The 21,522-nt window shown below is 36.1% G+C and overlaps 4 protein-coding genes across 4 annotated transcripts in view; 2 read left to right on the forward strand and 2 right to left on the reverse strand.

The window, feature by feature from the left end:
* The window catches only part of LOC116840408 (neuroparsin-A-like), a 22,656-nt gene extending 12,896 nt beyond the window's left edge, over window positions 1–9,760 (reverse strand). The window contains exon 1 of the mRNA XM_032807076.1: window positions 9,578–9,760. The gene's annotated coding sequence lies outside the window, so the exon portion shown is untranslated. The remainder of the gene's footprint in view (window positions 1–9,577) is intronic.
* LOC116840404 (E3 ubiquitin-protein ligase synoviolin A-like) lies at window positions 783–16,549 on the forward strand. The gene is made up of 4 exons (XM_032807073.1): window positions 783–1,484; window positions 6,874–7,133; window positions 12,054–12,465; window positions 13,163–16,549. Exons 2-4 carry the CDS (start codon window positions 6,884–6,886, stop codon window positions 13,656–13,658), a joined length of 1,158 nt encoding a protein of 385 aa, XP_032662964.1. The 5' UTR covers window positions 783–1,484; window positions 6,874–6,883; the 3' UTR covers window positions 13,659–16,549.
* LOC116840407 (39S ribosomal protein L40, mitochondrial) lies at window positions 16,429–18,728 on the reverse strand. Its single transcript, XM_032807075.1, has 6 exons — window positions 18,696–18,728; window positions 17,691–17,860; window positions 17,435–17,518; window positions 17,170–17,340; window positions 16,836–17,034; window positions 16,429–16,705 (listed from the first exon to the last, which is right to left on the reverse strand). The coding sequence occupies exons 1-6, from the start codon at window positions 18,711–18,713 to the stop codon at window positions 16,583–16,585; spliced, it is 765 nt and encodes a 254-aa protein (XP_032662966.1). The 5' UTR covers window positions 18,714–18,728; the 3' UTR covers window positions 16,429–16,582.
* Window positions 18,550–21,489, forward strand: LOC116840403 (TBC1 domain family member 19). The gene is made up of 11 exons (XM_032807072.1): window positions 18,550–18,747; window positions 18,826–18,948; window positions 19,007–19,214; window positions 19,298–19,385; window positions 19,464–19,524; window positions 19,604–19,834; window positions 19,897–19,971; window positions 20,292–20,526; window positions 20,591–20,792; window positions 20,865–21,051; window positions 21,148–21,489. The coding sequence occupies exons 1-11, from the start codon at window positions 18,634–18,636 to the stop codon at window positions 21,214–21,216; spliced, it is 1,593 nt and encodes a 530-aa protein (XP_032662963.1). The 5' UTR covers window positions 18,550–18,633; the 3' UTR covers window positions 21,217–21,489.
* The last annotated feature ends 33 nt before the right edge of the window (window positions 21,490–21,522 follow it).

Raw genomic sequence — 21,522 nt, forward strand, 5'->3', positions numbered from 1 at the left:
TTGAAGAACGTTTAAAAAAAAAAATAGAAAGTTCTCATTAGATATCTAAAAAAATGTTGAATCAATGTTGTTCATTTTATTCATAAAAATTATGAATCCTTCGAAATTGGATCATCTTGTTTTCTATTTTATTAGACAAACCTTTTATACAAATATTACTAAATTGGGGCAAAAGATTTCATTTTCTCATTAAATTCTCATAGAAAATAAAAGAAAAAAAAAAGAAAAAATCTTCGCTAAATGTTTAAGAAATACTGAGTCGATGTTGTTAATTTTACTCGTAAAAATTATAAATTCGGTTTTCTATTTTTTTCGACAAACATGACGAAACTTTTGCACTAACTAGACTAATGCAAAAGGTTTATTCTTTTCCTCGTAGAAAATTTTGGTGTTAAGAGGAAAATAAGGAGTCCTTGTTAAATGTCTGAAAGGATACCGGGTCATCGTTATTCAGTTTACTCATAAAAATTATGAATCCTTCGAAATTTCGTTTTTCGTGACAAACATGAATGAATCTTTTGCACCAACCTAATATTTCATTTATCGCCTTTGATAGTCCTGCAAGAGTCCGGAGCAAGCGACAAAAACGCGAATGCAGTCGCTGCAAACCCGACTAAATGACGGCTAACATTCCATGCGGGGGATGTGCGCCGGGAGAAAATCTCCGTAGAAGTTTTCGCGGATTGAAAACGGCAGTTTTGCATGCCGCCTGAGATGAAACGCGACATCGCGCCTTGGTTTGCTAAGAATAACCGACGAGATTTGCGTTGCTCGGCATCAATGCCAAATTTTCCCCCTCTCTGTCTTCCACGTCCTCAGCTCTTCTCCCCGTCGCTTCATCGTTGCCCTCTTCTCTCCTATCTCTCTTTCTCTTCCTGTCTCTTTCTGCACCCCGCTCTTCCTCCCCTGTATATTCTCTCGTTCTCATTGGGACGTTTACTTATGTGAACTCTTTTCTCCTCATTGTCATTCTCTTCTACGTTTTCAGATTTACTCTTCTACGTTTTCCTCCCGTTCACTCTCATCTTCTGTAGCGATCATTGCGCTTCCTCCTCTCGCTTCTTCCCCGACGTCTCTCTCCATTTTTCATCCCTTCCCCCCTCTCTTTCTCTCTCTTTCTCTTTCTCTCTCTCTCTCCTTGTTTTCATTTCTGTCACACATACGTACACACTCACGCGTGCATACTTCTTGTCTTGTCTTCTCGTTGCTTTGCTGCTACAGAAATCGACAGAGCGGGTTAGTATCGTACCAGTTAGCATTCGTTTTGGACGTGTGCGGTCTAACGGGAGCAACTAGCACGTCTTCATACAGTGAAGTCACGAGGGGCGTATCTCCTCGAGAATGAACTCAACTCCAGACTGTACCGAGGAGCTCTGAGAAGAACAGAAAGTGCGAAAGGATTCCTGAGACTCGCGACACTCGCGAAGAACACGACTTCTTCTCCTGTGAAGGATTAAGCACTCTTTCTTCATCGTCATTCGAGAGTAAGTAGCCTTGCTATTAGCCGTCGACTTCTACTCCGGTGGCATTGAATCGTTTCGTAGCAGCGAGTGTTATCGAATAATCAAGCTCGTCAGCTCGATGAAACAGCCATGATTGACATTGACCGTCACGTTCCACTTTAAAAATCGCACGTACATTTCTTTGAGGTAAAATTTATCGAATACCACGAAAGTATGCTTCAACAGAAATTTTTTAACGACCGTGTGACTCCTTTGATATGCACTTGCACGGTGGAATGTAACGAAATTTATCCAGTAAACGCAAAAATTGAACTCATTTTGTAACGTGTGAAAAACTGACTTCTTCGACTTCATTCATTATCCAGATATCCAGACTTCGTTATCCAGAGCGCAGACTTTACGCAGCGTCTGCTGTAAATTTTGTCGGCAGCTTGGTGGCAGAAATATAACAGAATCTGCTAGCAGAGTATGATGGCAGATCGATGGTACTATATCCACTTTAATTCTGTTCTGCAAAAGAATCAAGAAGCCAGGATGGTTACCGTTGAAGCATGATTCCTTTGCAGAATGGAATTGAAATGGGCACAGTCATATTAATATTCACCATGAACCATCTAATTTTTGTATACCAAAGTACTGTTAAATGTATTTAATAGATATACATATAAGAAAATTGTTATACTCCTTTTATTCAATTTTTACCCCTGTCAAAGTTCTGTGATCCTTTAAATGGATCCTTTAAATTCAAGAACTGTCTATTTTTTAAATAAAATATCGCAGATTCTGCTCGGTTTTTGTCAAATTACGTCAGTAGGCTGTCAACAGAGCATGCCTGTTCAATATCGGCATAGATGGCTATAGATCTGTCACAGTATTCTGATCGAATTTGCTGTCACAATCTGCCGGCATACTAGATATTTCTACTTCCATTATTTTCTTTACTTCCATTTGTTTCTTATTGGAATATTTATCCGCCTGGCAGATATTTGCAATCTTACATACGCAAAGGAGATACGCAAAAAGACAGATATAAATAAAATCATACTATGATGAACGATAATTCCTCGAAGAGAGATTCGAAGAGACGTCAAGAGTGTGAACACACGTGCTCCCTGAGGATGTAAATACGCTAGAGCGCCGATTGCATCGAAACGCCGATTGCATATTTAGAAACTACCATCGCGTATTTAGAGCTGAACGTGGCGTCTGATTCTACGTCTTACTTATTCAGCGCGGGTTCAATTATATAGATATGAAAGAACGATTGAATCCCGACCATTAAATATGCTGAGACGAGCAAGCAAGATTTGTACATTTTGTCATTTCTAATCTGTAGCGCGCATTCGAAACATAAGTGTGAATTAATTTCTGCACGGAAAGAGAAAAGAGAAAAGAGAAAATCGAAAAAAATATTTACTATTTCTACATTAGAATTTATTATACTAGAATAATTTATATCAGAATATCAATGCAGTTCAGCTTTACAAAAGACATTGCAAAAACAAATATAATTTTAACGTAAATTTTACTATAATATTTTATTCGTGTAAAAAATATATAAGATTATTTTATTAACACTACACACGGAGAAGCTATTTACAATCCTTTAAGAACATTATAGTATCATTTCTTAAAATACTGTTAAAAATTTTCAATTATATCACTGAAATAATAAAGTAATAAATGAAAATGCTGTCCGCATAAGTAAATAAGTCTGTAAGATGGTATAAAAAATATAGATTAAGGCTTACAAATCTTTCTAAGTTTCCCTAATTATTATACACTATGTATAGTACATACATATAATATACAGTATCAAAACATTTTATGAAAAATATGAGTAAAATGAAGTGTCTTACTTATTTTAAAGACAAAATGCTCTTTTTGAGCTTTGTATTAAAATTTTTTCACTTTTACCATTTTTTTTCTAAATTACCATTTTACCAACTTTCCGAAATCACCGAGTAATTTACCGTAATTCATCGAGTAAAAAAGTTAGACTGGGTCGTTTTTGTCTCTAATTTCAATCGCAGAGGTATTGGTGCGTTGACGACACAAGATCCGTATTTACACGAAATGCGCGTGCTTCCGTTCTCGTATTTTCATAAATCGAGCGCCGTGCAAACATGTTTACCGTTGACATCACACGCACATGCTTCGCCTCGCCCACAACGGAACGTTTGTTGTTAGATGCAGTTCCCGAAAATTGCGCCAGACACGCGCCACGTTTTCATTGGCCAATACCTCATCTCACGCCTCATCATCGAATCATCTGACATCGCGTGTCCGTTGACGTGTGTTGACGCGCGTCGCCGCGAACGTAGCGATGTGCAGAATTTCGCGGAAATAATGTCAAAATTCTATCGAAGGTAACGTTCACCGCGACGATTTATTCGGGGAACTCTCCCCACGTTGTATTTGCTTTTATGCGATTGTGCAGGACTTCACTTTGTTTGTGCGAATGAAAAAAGAGAGAATTCGTCGCTGTCACGTGCGAGAATGGTGACGCACCTGTTGAGCAGAATTGGAGACTCCGAGTAATTTTGTGGAAATTTTGTGCGGTCGCACACACGCGTATGACGCACTTCCATCTTGTTTTCATTCTAAATCTTCTATTCTATTCAACACGTCCGCAACTTGTGATGAGACACCGATGTGTCGACGCTAGTGGTGAATGTGTTAACGAACAGATATTTCTCGCGTGTCGTCCGAATTTTTAAACCGAAGATATATTTCAGTTAGTGTCACTGTGAGCGAGGACCAAACGAAAAACTCACTCATAGTGACACTAATTGAAATATATCTTCGGTATAAAAATTCGTAGAATAAATAATCATGATGACGTGAAAATAATGCCAAAATTACGAGAAAATGACTGAAAACACACTTTTCAATCACGATCATTTTCAATCACGATCACGTTATTTCATCGTGATTTTCTGTTCTACTTGGGAATATCTTTGTTATTGTAACCAAAAATATTCATCTGAACTGATTCAGTTGAGATAATTGACAGCAACTGACTGAGTACATTAAACAAAATATTTAAAAATTTACTTATACAATATAAAGTTTATTTTACAAAAATAAACTTCACAAAAATAAATTTTCTTCACAAGAAAAATAAACTTAATAACTCTCTCACAAACAAATTTTCAAGTGTTCCGTTCTCAGTGTAGAAATTTCAGCATAGAAAACTTTCTGCTCCTACAACCGAGTTTTCCAGTTGCAGAAAATTCAGTTGCACTAACGAAGTTGAGTGCACTCGACGAAGTTGTTTTTTTCCGTGTACGTTTTCGACAATCTACATGCCAGTGTTTTTCCCGCGATGAGAATTGAACAGGCTACCGCGTATCTCCCGCGCGCATAAAACTAAATGAAGTGTTTGATTATCGTCTGGATCGCTCGCAGACGTTAAAAAATATACGACTGTCGATTGGAGGAGCAACAAACGCTGCGCATACCAGACTGCCGATAAATATACAGAAGGGAGAAACAGGATGACTGTGCAGATCGTGGACACAAAACGGAAGCGATTTTCTTTCTTCAGAAAGAGAGAGAAGGAGAGGGAAGGGTGGGAGGTACAGAGAGGGAGGAGGAAGGGGCGAAACTTCGCGGTCAGGAATAGTCCGAGGCGACGGATATAGAAAAGCTAGAGGCAGATGCAGAACTCGTAGACGTCGCGATCTACGTAGACGACTTGCCAAGAGAACGTCGGCGCGATGACGCGAACGGTTTTTGGCGGCACGCATCACTCGGACTCAATGTAGTCTTCCTGGCATCTCATGTCTCAGTTCTGTCATTCAGTAATTAGCGAAGTTCGTTTTCTTTCGGGATCTAGCACTACACTCTCATCAACACTATTTTACCGATTATTTAATCATGTAAATGTCGACACAGTCGGGTGATTAAAAGCTGTGAACACATTTCCTCGACGAGTTTTGCAATATATCCCGTACCTTGCAAATTCCTTCGAATCTCACTCAAAACGAATGAAAAGCGGTAATATTTTCATTTCAGGCGATAGTGAAGATAGTGCCGCTCCAAATCGCAAGAGTGAATGTTTCACTCAAGCTTAGAGCGTTAATTCTAACTCCATATGAGCGAATGTTTCAATCAGTTAAAGTTTACTGCACGATTCAGAGTGAACAGCTTATTCTATGAATAAGAAATCGAATTTGAGTGAAACTTCATTTCAGAAAATTTAGAGAGCACTCGATAGGAGAATTTGTTTTTTAATAATTCTCAGGAGATACAGTTTCCTGTTGGGCACAAAACGCGTAAAATTGAAGAAAAATGTCGCAAACTTTAATCAGCTGCGCAGAAAAGCAATTTCAGTTTATGTAATTGAATGGGAATCAGATGAAAAACTCACTGACGGGAAAGCTTAGAGCGTTAATTCTGACTCCATATGAGCGAATGTTTCAATCAGTTAAAGTTTACTGCACGATTCAGAGTGAACAGCTTATTCTATAAATAAGAAATCGAATTTGAGTGAAACTTCATTTCAGGAAATTTAGAGAGCACTCGATAGGACAATTTGTTTTTTAATAATTCTCAGGAGATACAGTTTCCTGTTGGGCACAAAACGCGTTACGTAAGATTGAAGAAAAATGTCGCAAACTTTAGTCAGCTGCACAGAAAAGCAATTTCAGTTCATGTAATTGAATGGGAATCAGATGAAAAACTCACTGACGGGAAATAATGTCTCTGCTACTGTGACCGAAAACATTCGTCTGAACGTTCAGTATCGAATTAAAACTTGATTAAAATAACTGAGCAATTATAGAAATCTCCTACGGGAATCTCTCTATTCTACAACCAAGTTTTCCCCACAAATGGCAGAAAATTCAGGTCTGGTCAAATCTTATCAAATCTGGTCTCCACACGGAGAAAAATAATTTGCTGGCCCAGCAAATTTTCTGCTAGTCTAGCAAAATCTTTTCGTTATTATATGAACAGCAAAAAGATTTCCTAAGTGTACTAAACACTATTTGCTAGATATAATTTGCTGAATCTACAAATTATTTTGCTATAAAAACCATGATGGATTTATATAAGCAGTTGCAGTTTTACTTCAATAACAAATAAATTTGCTAAGGATACAATATTTTGCGTTAATAGCAAATTAACATAATTCTTAGGACAAATACACTCAATAAATTTTTTCTATTCTGACAAAAAAACTGCTTCTATTTTGATAATGAATAATTTGTAAAATTAGTTACGTCAACTAAATTTTTTTGATGTCACTACGAATATGCAGTACGATTTTGCTAAAAGAGCAAAATTATTTTTCTCCGTGCACAAATGGCAGAAAATTCAGCTACGCTAATGAAGTTTTCTTTCCTGTATGCTAGGTCGAATTTCCACGGAGAAATCGTGAGTGAGTGTCGTTCTTTGATTGCAGAACAGCCAGGATGGGCATGATAGCGCGGGTGAGACGTCGTGTCCGTGCAAACTCACTGACGGTCGACAAGGAGAAGACAGCGCAAAGTGTTTGCCTTTTGAGCGCGGTTCTACTTTTGCCTTATTGCCCGCGTGGTCCATTGCCACTTTTGCCATCGCCCGCGCCGGTCCTGTACTCGGCCCTGGTTCTGCCGGTCGTCCTAAGCGCGAATTACAGATACCCGGTACCGACGCTGAAAACTCTTGCCGAGGCGGCTAAAGGTACGAACGTATGCGCGACTTTAACATTAGGAATGTATTGCCCGTATCTCAAAAATAATAAAAGAATTTCGAAAAAATTGGAGATTAATCTGTAAAATTCTGAAGTCTCATTTAAAATTTCTAAAATCATCTAAAAGCGATCAGTACTCTCTTAAAATGAATCAGTGAAACATCACTGAAAACAGTGAATATACATTGATTTGCAGTTATAAGTGTTGCATTGAAAGTGCTCAATGCTATACTTATAACTGATATCAGTGACTATCCACTGATTCACTTTAAGAGAGGAGGCGTTTTTAAGATGTGTCTTCCAAAAGTTTATGCTGTATCTGTCGCATCTACCTGTCTTATGTAAGTTAAATTCCATAATTTCCGAATTTAGAGGAATTTAGTTGATTGTTGTTTATATTAGTATTTGAAACCTTTTAGACTCGATTGCACCAACGTTATTTTGACTTCAAGCGAAACTTAAATATGTGTCTGTCTTTACTTATTTAGAAAGAAAGATAAAAATACATGTTTAAATCACGTTTAAAACCAAAATAACATTGCCTAAATTTGTATAAACCGAGCTTTAATTAGTTTATTGATTATTTTGGAACACTTAAAATTTAACATTTCCAGATTGTTGAAGCAGTATTACATCTCTAATATGGAGTGAAACAAATTCTATTGCAGTAGCAGATTAGTATTTTGACCAACGAGTATTTTGACATTGTGGCTTCTTTAATGGAACGAAATCAATGTAACTAATTGATCAAACAACATAACTAAGAGTCAATAAGAGCTTCAATACGAATGCTTAGTGCAATAAAAGTCTATAATATCCAAATATATTGAGACATTTCTTATGCATTAAGAAGATGCTATACTTGAAAACTTTATCGACAATATACTGATATTTATCTATAAAGTTTATGTTGAATATCGTTTGTACAGGATTACAAACGTTATACCCAGATAGTCAAATCTCGCGAACAGATTTTGAACAGAGCTTGTTAGAAATGACAAAAAAATAGCAAATTCAGGATATGTTATATCTGATGTTGTCAAATTGTCGCCAGAAATGTGACATAGCCTACTGACAAGCAATCCAAGCAGATTGGCGACAGAAATCGAACAGAACCTGTAACAATCTGACGACAGATTGGCAGCAGACCTTGCTGCGCGATTTCTATTACCAATTTGCTCGTATTGTCTGTCAGTAGACACTGACGCCAAAACACGAGCTGAATAGACACAGATAGCTATGGTTTTAGTGTGGAATTCTAATCAAATTTGCTGCCAATCTGCGCGCACTCTACTATCAATTTTTTTACTGGATATATAGTTATGTTTTCCGCGAAATATTGAATATGAAATATGAAATATGAAATAAAGCACCACACATTTAGATAAGATCTATGTGCACAAGAGATACAAAAGCAGGATGGTATTAATGCTTATCTAATTTGATGTTTTGAGGATTATTTTTATCCATATTTCATCGATAATTTATAGATATTTTATTGATATTTTTGGATTTCGTCATCCACTTTGGAATTCCCTTGAGGGTCAAACGTTTTGATCCTAAAGCAAACTCTCTTCAGTGATAAATAATCTAACGATCACGAGAAATAACAAGGAAAGTCACATGTTAGAATAATGTAAGTAACATAAATTCAAATGAATTCATTTGAATATATATATATATATATATATATATATTGTAGACTTTTATTTTTATGGCACTAATATATATTCCTATGTATTAGCCTTTTACTTACGCTGTTTGATCAATAGAACGATCTTGATTCTTAAAAATTGTTTCTATTTCTTTCATTTGTTTTTTTCTCTCTTAGTTTTTTCTTGTTTCCTTTACGGTACTCTACTATTTGTATTGTTTTTCGTTATAACCAATTGTACAACTAAAAAAATTATTCCCCATTGATAAAAAGTAACAACAATAATGACACATTGTGATCCTGCGCGATCGTTGGTCGTGACGCTCACTTGAAATCATCAAGATTATGACGAACCAACGATAATTGTTTACCCTCTGCATATAAAAGTTTTGATAAAATTAGAAAAGAAAAATCTACGTAACAAAATTAAGTTTTTTTGTAAAAAAAAGAAATGACAAAATCACATAGAAAGGCATGCACGTTCAGATAAATATTTAACCGTTTAATATAATATTCAATTAAAAGAAAAGAAAATTACACAATATATAACGAAAGAAATCGACGACTTTTCTCATACGAGCTGAAATGCAAGAAGTTGGAGTTGAAACGTTTAAACGTGCACTCGAAAAACAGGTCAAAACGAAAATCCTAGCTTTGGATAACGACATGAGTCATATAGTTTTACAACCAAATTTGTGTATATTTCTCTGAATCCTTATCCGGTTTCTCAAGAACAGGGTAAAATTTATGCGTTCTCGCGACGTTATCATCAATGCTTACCTGAACTCCGATTCAGTTTCCTCCCTCTCCCTCTTTCCCTCACCCGCACTCTCTCTTTCTCTCACACTCTCACTCTTTCTTTCTCTCTCTCACACTCTCTCTCTCTCTTTCTTTCTCTTCGTGCGGACGATGAGTCGTCTGACCGGGGCGAGGATGTCTCTTATGTGGACGCCAAGGCGAGAAGTAGCTCAATGCTCGACGGCGACCGGACGCACTTTATTTTATAGGTACAGAGACCCTCTCCGCAGTATCTCTAAGGGGGGTGAATCTTCGGTTGCCATGTGAAATCCTCCAACTACGGTCGCCGCCGTCTCACGTAGCCGCCTTTTCCCGCACTGTCTGTCCTTGTCTCTTGTCCTACCCGTGTCTCTCTACTCTGTCCCATCGTCGTCCTCGTCGTCCTCGTCCTCGTCGCCGTCGTCGTCGTCGTTGTCGTCGTCATCATCGTCGTCATTGTCGTCGTCGTCGTCGTCGTCGTCGTCGTCACCGTCACGATCGCCCAGTGACTCGTCCTGACTGACGTCCATTAATATGCAAATCTCCATCGTCGGCTCTCTCTCTCTTGAACTCGTTACTAAAAATGAAGCCGATCATTCATCGACCACGTCGATTACGTTATACTCAATTAACGGTGGCCCCCGGGGGCGGCTCTCTCGCTCTCTCTCGCGTTCGCACCCGTCTCAGCATCAGCTGGCAACAAGTTTGCGATTATTAACGTAAAGCACGCCCCGTCAGGTTATTCAGCAACTTGTCATTCTCCGCGAAGTGGTCCGCCGATAAAACCCCCAACGGGGGGTTGCCGCTGATCGGATCCACCTCCGGAAAATCACTCACGATGCTCTCGTATCGTTGTCGTATCTCGGCCACGCTTTGCTTTCTTTTTTCGCAGAATGAACGATGGGAATGACGATGAGAACGAAGAGGAGGAGGAGGAGGAGGAGGTGGTGGAGAAGGAGGAGGAGGACGAGCGCATATCAATGTGTTCTTGCGCGTAATAATAACGAGATGTCGCGTGTCTGCGTGCTTTTTGTTTGTTCTTGGTCGTAGCTTCATTAATATCGTCCGCCATTGCGATGCCCATTAACGATCATCTCCTTTGATAATTGCGAGGACGACACAGGAATTATAAGCGTTTTTACTCCGTCGAACAATCGACAATGAGAATGTACAATTCTGTAGCGTTGCCTTTCGATTTGTATCCTTAAGTTACATCCCAAAATGTCTTTTTTGAGGAAAATTTTACTCAATACTTGTAGTTCACGTTGCATACACCATAGAATATCGAGTAAAATTTCCTCAAAAAGGACACTTTGGAATGCAACTAAAGTGTGATTACCGGTTGAGCGTACCCGCTTCGCCCCGTCTTGATCGTTTCCGATTAGTATTTGAAGTAGTGCAAAAATAGACTCTGTCACTAGAGCTTGTCTTTTGCTAACCATGCCTAACAAATTCGACAAGGATTGATAGAAACATATACAAATTCCATTAAAATACTATATGACTTTGTCTGCATAGAGAAAAAGTTTAAGGAATATCCATTAAACTAATATACTCAAATTAAATGTTATTGTTTCATATGTAAGCAACAATATATAATTTTGTTAGAAAAATTGTAAAGTTTCGAATTTCAGCACAATGTTGTAATCTTATTTAAATATTATATTAGTCTCATAAAAAATATATGATTATTCAGGTGATAATGATATTCTCTTCCAAACATTTTAAAATATTATATTCTCAATTCAATATTTTGTGCTTTCTGTTAATAAAAATTATTTTTGGGTAATAACAAACATATTTTCTTTGTTGAAAAAGTCGTATAAAATATATTCTTACAAGTAACTTATTTTTGTTTAACATTGCATCATCTGATTTGAAGATTAATACGTCAAAAATAATGATACATTTCAAAAAAGAATGTTCTTTCCTACTGAGTGACCACGATTTTCAAAACATCCTGCACGCAGGTGATTTTGCATAGAAAAAAAAGAAAAAGAGTATTTAGTTACTTCATCATGTTACCGTGTGTCGTGAACGAGATATTGCGTCAACTTGAATTATAATTTAAGCAATATAAATGATATTAATCCCGTTAATAAAAGTGAAAAATTGCCTCTCTTCTCGCGACGCTTCTCGAGTTATAATTTAGGGATATAAATTTAAAAAATTTGAAAGTACAAATTAACTCGCCCGGGAGAAAAATGATACATAATTATATAAAATTATATATGATTATATACAAATTATATATATGAATTTTTTGTCCCCATATGATTACATATGTAATCATATATGCCCATAAGAAAAGAAATGAGATGTTAAATGAAAAATCGGCTTCATCGAATCTTTTATCGGGTTTTTTAAATGGACTAAATGTCACTGGTGACTTCCTTCGATCGTTATAAGACGACAAACAGAGATAATAATGGTTGAAGACGAAAAAGTTATGACATCCTCGTAACAATTATTGTCGCAGGTGGAGCCAAGAGAGCCTGGCATCCCCTGAATCGCTTCCTGAAGCGGCTGTACGCGCCCGTGGACCGCGCTGAGAATCTCTTCCTGAAGATGCGTAATCTCTCCATCATGGCGAATCAGATAGTGTTCCTGATACTGGCGGACAAAGTGCTGTTGCCGCAACAGAGAATGACCTGCCTGTATACGCTCATGTTCTACAATGTGATAGCTTACTGCGTGAGCTATATCAAGGAGCTGATCCAGAAGGAGGACTGGTCGCCGTACGTCACCTTGACTGAGAGATCCAAGATCAAGCATCTCGCCATGTCGGCGACCAAGATCGTGCTCGAGTGGACTAAAGCGGTGACGTTTATCGTCACGTTGACTTTCATGCTTCTCGTGTTCGGCTTGGAGCAAGGCCTCGATCATTACAAGTGAGTAATTGAATCGTCTGAAAAGAGTCCTCGTAAAACAGCGTGGACATATATTCCGAAAAATTAAAATCTCGAAATTCGGAAAGAGAAGTAATTTTCCGAAAAAATACAATACCAAAATCCGAATATATATATATTAAAAGTGTACAATTTTCCCTACTTTTTAAATTTCGGTACATTTCTTTTCGAGACAAAAACGCATGTCTGCTCGTAAAATAACTTAAAAAATACATTACGGTCGCTTCGTTGTATTTCGCTTGTGTGTTTTTAAGATTTCCCAATCCCAAATTTAGGAATTAAAATTAAGGAAATTCTGAATGTTGAAGAGCGAATGGAGGGATAAGTTAAAAAGAGACTAAAAATAACTTAAGTATAACTGTTGCCACGATAAAAATTGTCTTTCTTCTTCAAAATTAAGAGGAAAAAGCAAAGCTTTTTTGTTTTCCAGAATTCTACTATGAATTCTCTTTCTTTGCTAGAAAAATCTTAAAAAACTCAACACAAATATCATTACAATTTAGCATTAACATTCCAAAAACAAAAAAATCCGGGCAAAAAATGAAAATTGGAAACAAAAGGTCAGGTCAAGGCTAAAAATTGGGAACATCTGGCCACTTTACACTATTTTACTTCCTCGAAAAAAAAAATAAGACATTCCAAGTGATGCCCGACGAGTTAACACTTCAACTTGTCGTAGGCCCTCGTTGATCTACACGGTAGTCACGTGGATCTACTACTCAGCGACGGAGAAGGTCTTCGTAGAGATGTTCCCCACTATTCTGAGCTTCCTGCAGCTGGAGGCGCTGGAGAACATCGAGAATCTGTACGCGCCGGTGATACTTCATTGCTTCACGATCGTCGTGTCGGCGCTGTTCAGCGTTCTGCTGTTGGCGTCGGCCTCGTGGAGGTTCCTGCTGGCCGCCACGTATCTGAACGTGTACCTGCGATGGAAGGAGCTGATGCAGAACTCCGGCGCGGTGCTGCGGCGGGAGCGCGAGGTGCTGAACCGGTACCGGAAAGCGACCCTCGAGGAAATCGAGAGGTTCGACGATGTTTGCGCGGTGTGCCTGTGCGGCATGACCAAGGCCAGGGTGACGCCCTGCCATCACCTCTTCCACGCGGACTGCCTGCGACAGTGCCTGAAGAGCAGCGACAATTGCCCGATGTGCAAGCGCGAGCTGAAGTTCGACTGAAGACAACGATGGGGATTCTACGAATCGCTTCTCCAAGGACTCGCGAGACTCTTGAATCGCGGCGTCGAGAATGAAGAAAGGCCGTCTCGGATATTCGAGCTCTTACGTCCGAAAGATTCCGAAAGATACTCTCTAAAGTGCAATTAGTGTATCGCTTCACTGAAATGCTATGCAGGTGAATAATAACATGGTTCATTATCGGTCCGTGTTATTTCAAATCGCATTATTCGAGACTTGTTCTCTAAAATTCTTGGAGCGAAACCTCACCCGCGAGACAAGTGAAAATTCATTGGGAACGACAATTAAAATTACTGCCACTCGAAATTGTAAAAGTGAAAAGTTTCACTCAAGCTTAGAGTGAATTTTGACTCCAAATGAGCGAATTGTCTAGAGTTTCAATCGACTGAAGTAAATTTATCCTCTTGTGACGATGGAATACATTCATTCTTTAATTTTGAAAATATCCAGATAGGCAGAAATGCTGAAAAAAACATGCAAACATTCAATGTATATATTAAAAGGAAGAAATAGTTGATTTAACTAAAATTATAGTTATTTTTGGTCCCACACATATCTTTTGATTGCTTTGACACGAAAATGATAATAGCAACATGCATATTTTAATTGAAATATTTACTTCTTATTACTGCAATAATTCCATATTAATTCCTTTTTTCGACAAAATAAATAGTAATTTTTATGACAATTCATTCAAATTACTTTCTTTATATACGGATAAAATTTTTGCTGTATGAGGATGCAACTTTGCATACATATGCCATTCACTGAGCAGACAATATGCCGATATATGTCTATCTGGGTATTATTGATGCAGTTTGTACACACAATGTCATTGCATTCAAGACATATATGAAAGTCAATTCCATCGCCACAAATGCAGAACGTTGAATTCGATACAACGTATAACGAATTTGTGTACTACATGTAGTGAAATTTTACTTTTACTGATCAAAATCAGTGAATATAAGACAAAGAAGTAAATGGGGAGTGATTCTGCATTAAAAATCAGGCGAAACACTCCTTTTACTGATTTAATTAGATACATTTTTACTGATGCACTTTAAGAGAGAACATATGTATGTTGTCTCTTATATTAATGTTTTTTTAAATATCTACCTACACGTTATTCGAATAAGGAATCGCAGAGAGGAAGAAGCTTGCGATATTATGCAATGTTGATAATAATCGCAATACTCGGAATGCATGTTCCTTTAGATATACTTTTCTGTGATATAGATCAGCAGCATCGTAGATTAGTTAAACCAGTCGTTAAACACACACGGAGAGAATATTATAGCTTTTTATATAAATAAATTTATCATATTATAGCTTTCTTGTATGTATAAATCCTCTTCAATTTTTCTACATTTTCTAATAGTAAGAACAGGCCGTCAGTAGAGTTTATCTTGCTAAGGAACATAGTAAATTTGTCTTAAAAATAGATTTCAGTTCCCAAAATATAAATAGTATAAATTGGACAACATATGAAACGGAAAAATAATAAACTGAGGTGAGGTATCTATCGTATACGATAGAATACAATAGATGGTGATAGAATTTCTATCGTTAGTTTCGTTAGTTATCGTTAGTTCTATAGAATATAAAATCGTGTATAACTAGATAAAATACGATAAGATTTATATCTGAGCTTGCGAGCGTCAACGATACAGCTTAAAGAAAACGATTCAAATTGATAAAAATTCTACCGTTCTCAATCGTTCTCAATTTTTTTTTACCAGGGTTTCTCGGTTACAAAATTTTGTATTAATTTTCTATAAAATTTTTATAAAACTCTCTCCGTGTACACTTCATCACATCAGTCATACCTCGTTGCCGAGTTGACACGTGATTCGTAACTTTAACATAACTGGCAGATGGAAATACGCTTACTTTGTTTACTATCTCATCTATATCTCATTAGTGTAGCGTTAGCGTAAAGTCTGTTCCTTTTAGCTGAACTGCTGAACTACAATAAGTTAGTTAAACAAAATATATTTGTCTCGCTCTAATTTATTGCATCAATGTGCATCAGTTCAGCTAAAACGAGTAGACCTGTAGTGTCGATCGAGAAAGAACTGTAAATTGCATCGTTCATATGTACTCGTAATGAACAACCACATATTTATCGTGAGATGTACTATAAAATCTCTATGCCCAGCTTCAGCAATTCGTTCTCTCTGCGAAAATTTAAGAGCAAAGCTTATAATTAATATTTTACGGGAAATCGTTTCACAAGATTGTTTATAGAATCAGTTCGATCTGACGTAGTGGAGCATATAGTGCTCACACGATCACGAGCGTGCGTGATCCTTCTTAAAGTCAACATTGTGCTAAGATAAACGTGAGTTGTACGATTATGTAACTAAGATCAGCTAGTGGCAGAGATGTTCTCCGCACAACAGAACGTCTAAAATCGGAGCATAAGACCTCTTTCAGACGTCAGAATATATATAAGACGTTTTATGTCCCGATTTTAGATGTTGTATCGTGTGGTAGATTAAGTTTCTAATTTTCATACTCTTGCGACGAAATATAGTCTAACAAAACTCGACTCTTCTCACAAGATCGAACGATAGCTCTTATTCCACCGATAGGTCTCGATTTTATAATATGCGCTTTTCTATGGTTTGTCACTCTCTTTAAATACGGCGGATACACACATTCGTATAACAGGTTTTCATTAGTTTTATTGGAAAAAGGAATAGGTAAGGATATATTCTTCTTCTTACATTAAAAGATCTATTCTCCCTACCATTTCCTACGTTCTATTATATTTATATAATGTTAAACATACAAATCCTTAAACATACAATGCTTCGATGAATTATCTGAAAATACACGCTTCCCTTGTGCGAGTTCTTGGACACAGAGTAAAATTCATTCTTTGCTACGCCATCGATCCTTCATTCCTCCCCTTCATACTTTCGAGTAGTGTTTACATATTCTCCATCGGGACTTTCGTAATTTTCTATTGGAGGTGTTTTTGATGGACCTTTGGTCACATAGGGTAAAAGTGCCAGATCCACCTGTGAATACAGATTCATGAATTCAAATAACTTATGACAGATTCCATTTTCGCAATCATTGCTATTAAAACTAAAGTAATTATGCTTATTTTGATTTATGTAAATTTCAAGTAAATAATTGATTTCTCACCTGTATTGCTTCTTGATATAATTCTTCTGACTCCTTTCTAAGTTCGTCAAGTGCTTTTTGCTGTGAACAAATCATAGAATCTATCATCTGAACATCAGCTAAATATTGACGAGTTTTGTATGTATTCCATTTCTTTTGTAACAAAATTCTAGATTCCATCTCTTCTGCTGATAATGGTGGAGAATGTCGCAACCTCTGTCTAAAATCCATACTCAGTTAGTATTTTTGAGTCAATTATAGGGATAGTATTAACACATACTAATTATATCTCTCTTGTATCACTTTTGTGTAATTCAATATTTTAAAAATTAATATTTTATTCATGAAGACTCACTCTTTTTCATCTATTAACTTAAATGGTACTTCTACTTCACTGATTGGTTTTAATTGTTTGGCAATCTTCTGTAACCTACGAATTTGTTTTTCAATCTTCTTTTTTTTTCTTTCAACTCTTGCTCTGGCAATCTGAGGATCTAATCTTTTCTTCCTTTTTAACGGTTCTCCTCTGCAAGATAAATTGTAGTTATGTCATTTGTGTATACATGTGTAAAATTGACAGTTAAAAGAATATAATAAATTTATAGGTAATATTGACTTACAAAAGCACACTGCTGACTCTGAAGTATAACGGACTGGTGCATGTTGATATATTTCGAACACTGGGAAGAGTGTTCACAGATAATCTAGAGAAAAGTAACAAGAAATACAATAAGCTTTTTTATCATATTTATATGCGAGCATTAGATATTTTTAATTAATTTATGTATATATCATATATCAGAGCAATGCAGAAATCGTTTGCTATTAATTCAAACATGTATAAATAAGTACAATATTGTTGTATGTTATAATTACCGTGAAAATTTTGACAGCAAATTAACAATACTCATTCTCTTTCTCTTTCTCTTGTCACATAACCACACATAACCTTCTCGCGATATACTCACGTTACGCCTTTGCTTTACAGATAGACAAAGGCAAACAAACTCATGTTTTATCCGCGAGAGCATTGATATCAGAGTCACCTAGCGAAGGGGATAAATTAAATCAATATTGTGTCTTTCTCGCTAAATTTAAATAGTCTATAATCTTCTTAATCTACACGGAGAAAGATCTCTTTTGAATTTAATAAATTTTGTTGAATTCAAACCAATTTATATTAGTTTGAATAACTAAATAAACCCAACAATTTTGTTTCAATTAATTTTGTCATTTTATCAAAAGAATTCGATGGTTATTTTATAAGTTTATACAATCAAGGGGGATAATGCATATGTATGTGTTCGTAAATAATATATAATAAACTTATCTTTTTTCTTTATCGCAATTGTAAGGTCTTATTTTTATTCTGATTTGGAACACTCTTTGAAATTACATTTCAGCAGTTATTATTTACGCCAATTTGACACAAATATACCGCGACAGGGTAATTAAATAGGATAGTTATCAAATAGCGCAATTTTCCATAATTTTAAATCCATTAAGACCAAAAGTTTTTAATAGTACGCCGATAGCACACACGATAATTAAGATTACTCATTAGTTGAAAAAAGAAAAAGATTGTCAAAGATTATATAATTTCTTCGTCAAATATCAACATCACTTTTCTGCACGGGATATTCCATTTAGATATAGGACGAGTTTTTTAATTCATGATGAGTTCATTGATGAATTAAAAAACTCGACCATACATGTCGTCAGTTTATGATAGTTGCGATGGAAACGCTTGTTTAAAAATGGCGCACAATTTCGATTCAGTTAGTATGTAATCACGAGAAGATATATTGCAAAGCGAGAGATGATAATGGACGAAGGAATCGCGAAGAAGGAAGTACTCGATAAAACGGCGCGTAAACTTACCGATGAAATACAGAACATGTCAAATTATAAGGCTCTTTATAACGAGATACAAGTACGTATCTATAATCCATTTTTCAACAAACTCACATGAAACGAGAATAATCACTCTTTTTATTCTCTTTCCTTGCAGAAACTTGTCGCGTCGCCCGCCGTAAATAAGGAAGACTTCAAGAACTCGTTAGTCACGGCGCTAAAAAATAACGGCGTAGAAACCGAAATTAGAAATACTGTTTTCCATTGGGTGCGATCGCGGGTATGTGATCGAAACGTCTCAATCTCAGAATGCCGGTAATCCAAGCAAACTTTTGCAGGGTTCATTGCGCTCGCAATCAGTTTCACATATAGAGACAGCCGACCTGGGTTATTTGAAAAAGGCTCAGATTCAATGGGAACGACGTATACAGAAGTCACTAAACTCGACCTGCAGCGAATTGAACATTCCACTAGCTCGAATAAGACCTACATCTGATAAGGATGAGCTGGCTGAGAAATGGAGTGAATTGAGCACATATGACATTGGTAGATTTTAAAAATTAGTTTGTTTAAAACTCGACAACAGGATGCAGTTTTTAAAGATCATTTATAGGACATATAATTTTCAGATTTATCACAATACAGGCCACTGTATGCACCAAAAGACTTCTTGGATGTGTTGTTCTCCATACGTGATCCATCTTTTAAGAAGCAACCGTGTGAGATGATGTAGATTTGTGTAGAGGTGAATCAATCTCTGTTCAAATAAAAATATGTTTCTTAAATATATTTCAGAGATGAATTAAATTGGGATTTTAGTCACATACAAATTAGTGTGAAAACACTCGCTCAGTTGGTATGAATTTGATAATTGTTATCGTGATTTGTAATTTATACAATTGTATGAAGTAATTTCTTTTTTGTTCTTTCTATAGAGACGCATGTATTCAGAATTGGCACAAGGAACACCATTACTTGGAGTGAATCCTGATATGCCAGCTACAGAAAGTTTCCCAAATTTGGAAGCCGAAAGAACGCATATTGGCGAGAAAGTGTTGAATTCGAATCATGCTCCAGTTGCTCAAGAATTTCTAAAAAGAGGATCCCCTCGATCGTTGCGCGGTCGTATTTGGTCGCTCGTGCTCGGATCCGTTATCAAAGATAATGTATATGATGTCATTGATTCAAAATTTATTGAATATGAATATAGATAATTATTTTCTTTTAGGATGTAGAATATTATAACGAATTGAAGAATATGGTACTGCAGTACGATATTGTGGTGGACAAACTTATAATAATGGTAATTTGTTTATGTCAACAATCATACCTCGTTGTTAAAACTTCTTGCCGACAGATGGTAATCACTTATTTCACTTAAGCATCAGAATGTATTAAATATTGAAAAAAATATTAACTAATAATATATAATAATATATTAAATAATAATATAATATAATAAAAATAATCATAAATAATAAAAATAATAATTCTATATGTAACACAGATAAGAGAACGTGAGAAGTTTTAACATAGTAAAAATATTGTTAATCAGTCGTTAGTTATTAGTTTATCTGCCACTTAAAACGTTTAAAGAGTCTTGGCATATATATGTGGTTGCAGGATGTACAGTTAACAGCTAGAAATGATGATCAGTACTTTGTGTTTGAAGATATCCTGTACAAAACAATGTTATGCTTTTCAAGAGATTCTGAAATACTTGCACCAGTTACAACTGACAGAAGTGCTGGTGGTCAAGTAATTCATGCAGTTTTACAGGGAAAACCAGCGACACTAGAAAATACTTTGGTCTTTCCACCCAGTGGTGTTGTCCCATTCCATGGATTTACAATGTATGGTAAGGGACTTGTGAAAAGTATTGCTCTTCAATTCAATCAACCATTGATATTTTTTTCATACAGCCACACCATTTTGCTATTTATATGATGATCCCTGTGCTATGTATTATACCTTCCGCGCATTTTATCTGAGATATTGGTTCCGTCTACATACTGTATCAAGTCATGAACAAGGCATAGTTGCTTTATGTTTACTCTTTGAAAGACTATTACAATGCCATGAGCCGCAATTGTGGACCCATTTCAAGAACATACACATTCAACCGTGAGTCTACTTCCTTTTCCACCTTTTGTATTTGCAATCATTAATTTATTCTAAGTCTGTGTATGGTTTCAGTATAAGAATAGTCTTTAAATGGCTCATGAGGGGTTTCAGTGGCCATTTACCACCTGAACAATTATTATATCTTTGGGATTTAATTCTGGGTTATGACTCTTTGGAAATTATTCCTCTCTTTGCTGTAACGGTATTAAGTTTCCGAAAGGATAATTTATTGCAAGTTAACACACAACAAAATGTGGAGGTATAGAAATATTGTGTCATTAGTGTACATAGATAAAATGTTTAGAAGAAATTGTACGTGTTAATACACTCAATAATTGAGTACTTTTACTTTCAGGCTGTGTTGGCGGATTTATCCTCACTAAAAGTCATACCTCTATTGCAATTGGCGCTTTTAAAAGAATAATATCAATTTTATTATGTATTATTGTTATGAGGTTTGTAATTTTTTAACTATTATATATATATACACACAAAAAATGAAAGATTTACATCTTATATATTCAAAAGAAATAAAATATTAATATAATTTTTTTAATAATACCCTTCAAATATTATAAGTGTATAAAGCATTAATAAACATAATAAACATGACAATATATAATTAAGCAATAATGTAAACACGAGACAAACTTAATCACACTGCTATTTGATAACAAACTTCGAACGATGTCATCGCACGAGAATAATCGCGGCATTTTGGAGGGGGGGA

Source organism: Odontomachus brunneus, unplaced genomic scaffold (assembly GCF_010583005.1).
Source record: "Odontomachus brunneus isolate Ranch 3 - 2012 unplaced genomic scaffold, Obru_v1 Obru_scaffold_009, whole genome shotgun sequence".
Lineage (NCBI taxonomy): Eukaryota > Metazoa > Arthropoda > Insecta > Hymenoptera > Formicidae > Odontomachus > Odontomachus brunneus.

Coding starts and splice junctions, on each gene's coding strand:
- LOC116840404 (XM_032807073.1), top strand. CDS start 6,884: ATGGGCATGATAGCGCGGGTGAGACGTCGTGTCCGTGCAAACTCACTG. Junction 7,134..12,053: donor TCTTGCCGAGGCGGCTAAAG/GTACGAACGTAT, acceptor TTATTGTCGCAG/GTGGAGCCAAGAGAGCCTGG. Junction 12,466..13,162: donor CAAGGCCTCGATCATTACAA/GTGAGTAATTGA, acceptor AACTTGTCGTAG/GCCCTCGTTGATCTACACGG.
- LOC116840403 (XM_032807072.1), top strand. CDS start 18,634: ATGATAATGGACGAAGGAATCGCGAAGAAGGAAGTACTCGATAAAACG. Junction 19,835..19,896: donor GATCCGTTATCAAAGATAAT/GTATATGATGTC, acceptor ATTTTCTTTTAG/GATGTAGAATATTATAACGA. Junction 19,972..20,291: donor TGGACAAACTTATAATAATG/GTAATTTGTTTA, acceptor ATGTGGTTGCAG/GATGTACAGTTAACAGCTAG.
- LOC116840407 (XM_032807075.1), bottom strand. Junction 17,519..17,690: donor TTGCTGTCAAAATTTTCACG/GTAATTATAACA, acceptor ACTTTTCTCTAG/ATTATCTGTGAACACTCTTC. Junction 17,035..17,169: donor AAGTTAATAGATGAAAAAGA/GTGAGTCTTCAT, acceptor TATGGATTTTAG/ACAGAGGTTGCGACATTCTC.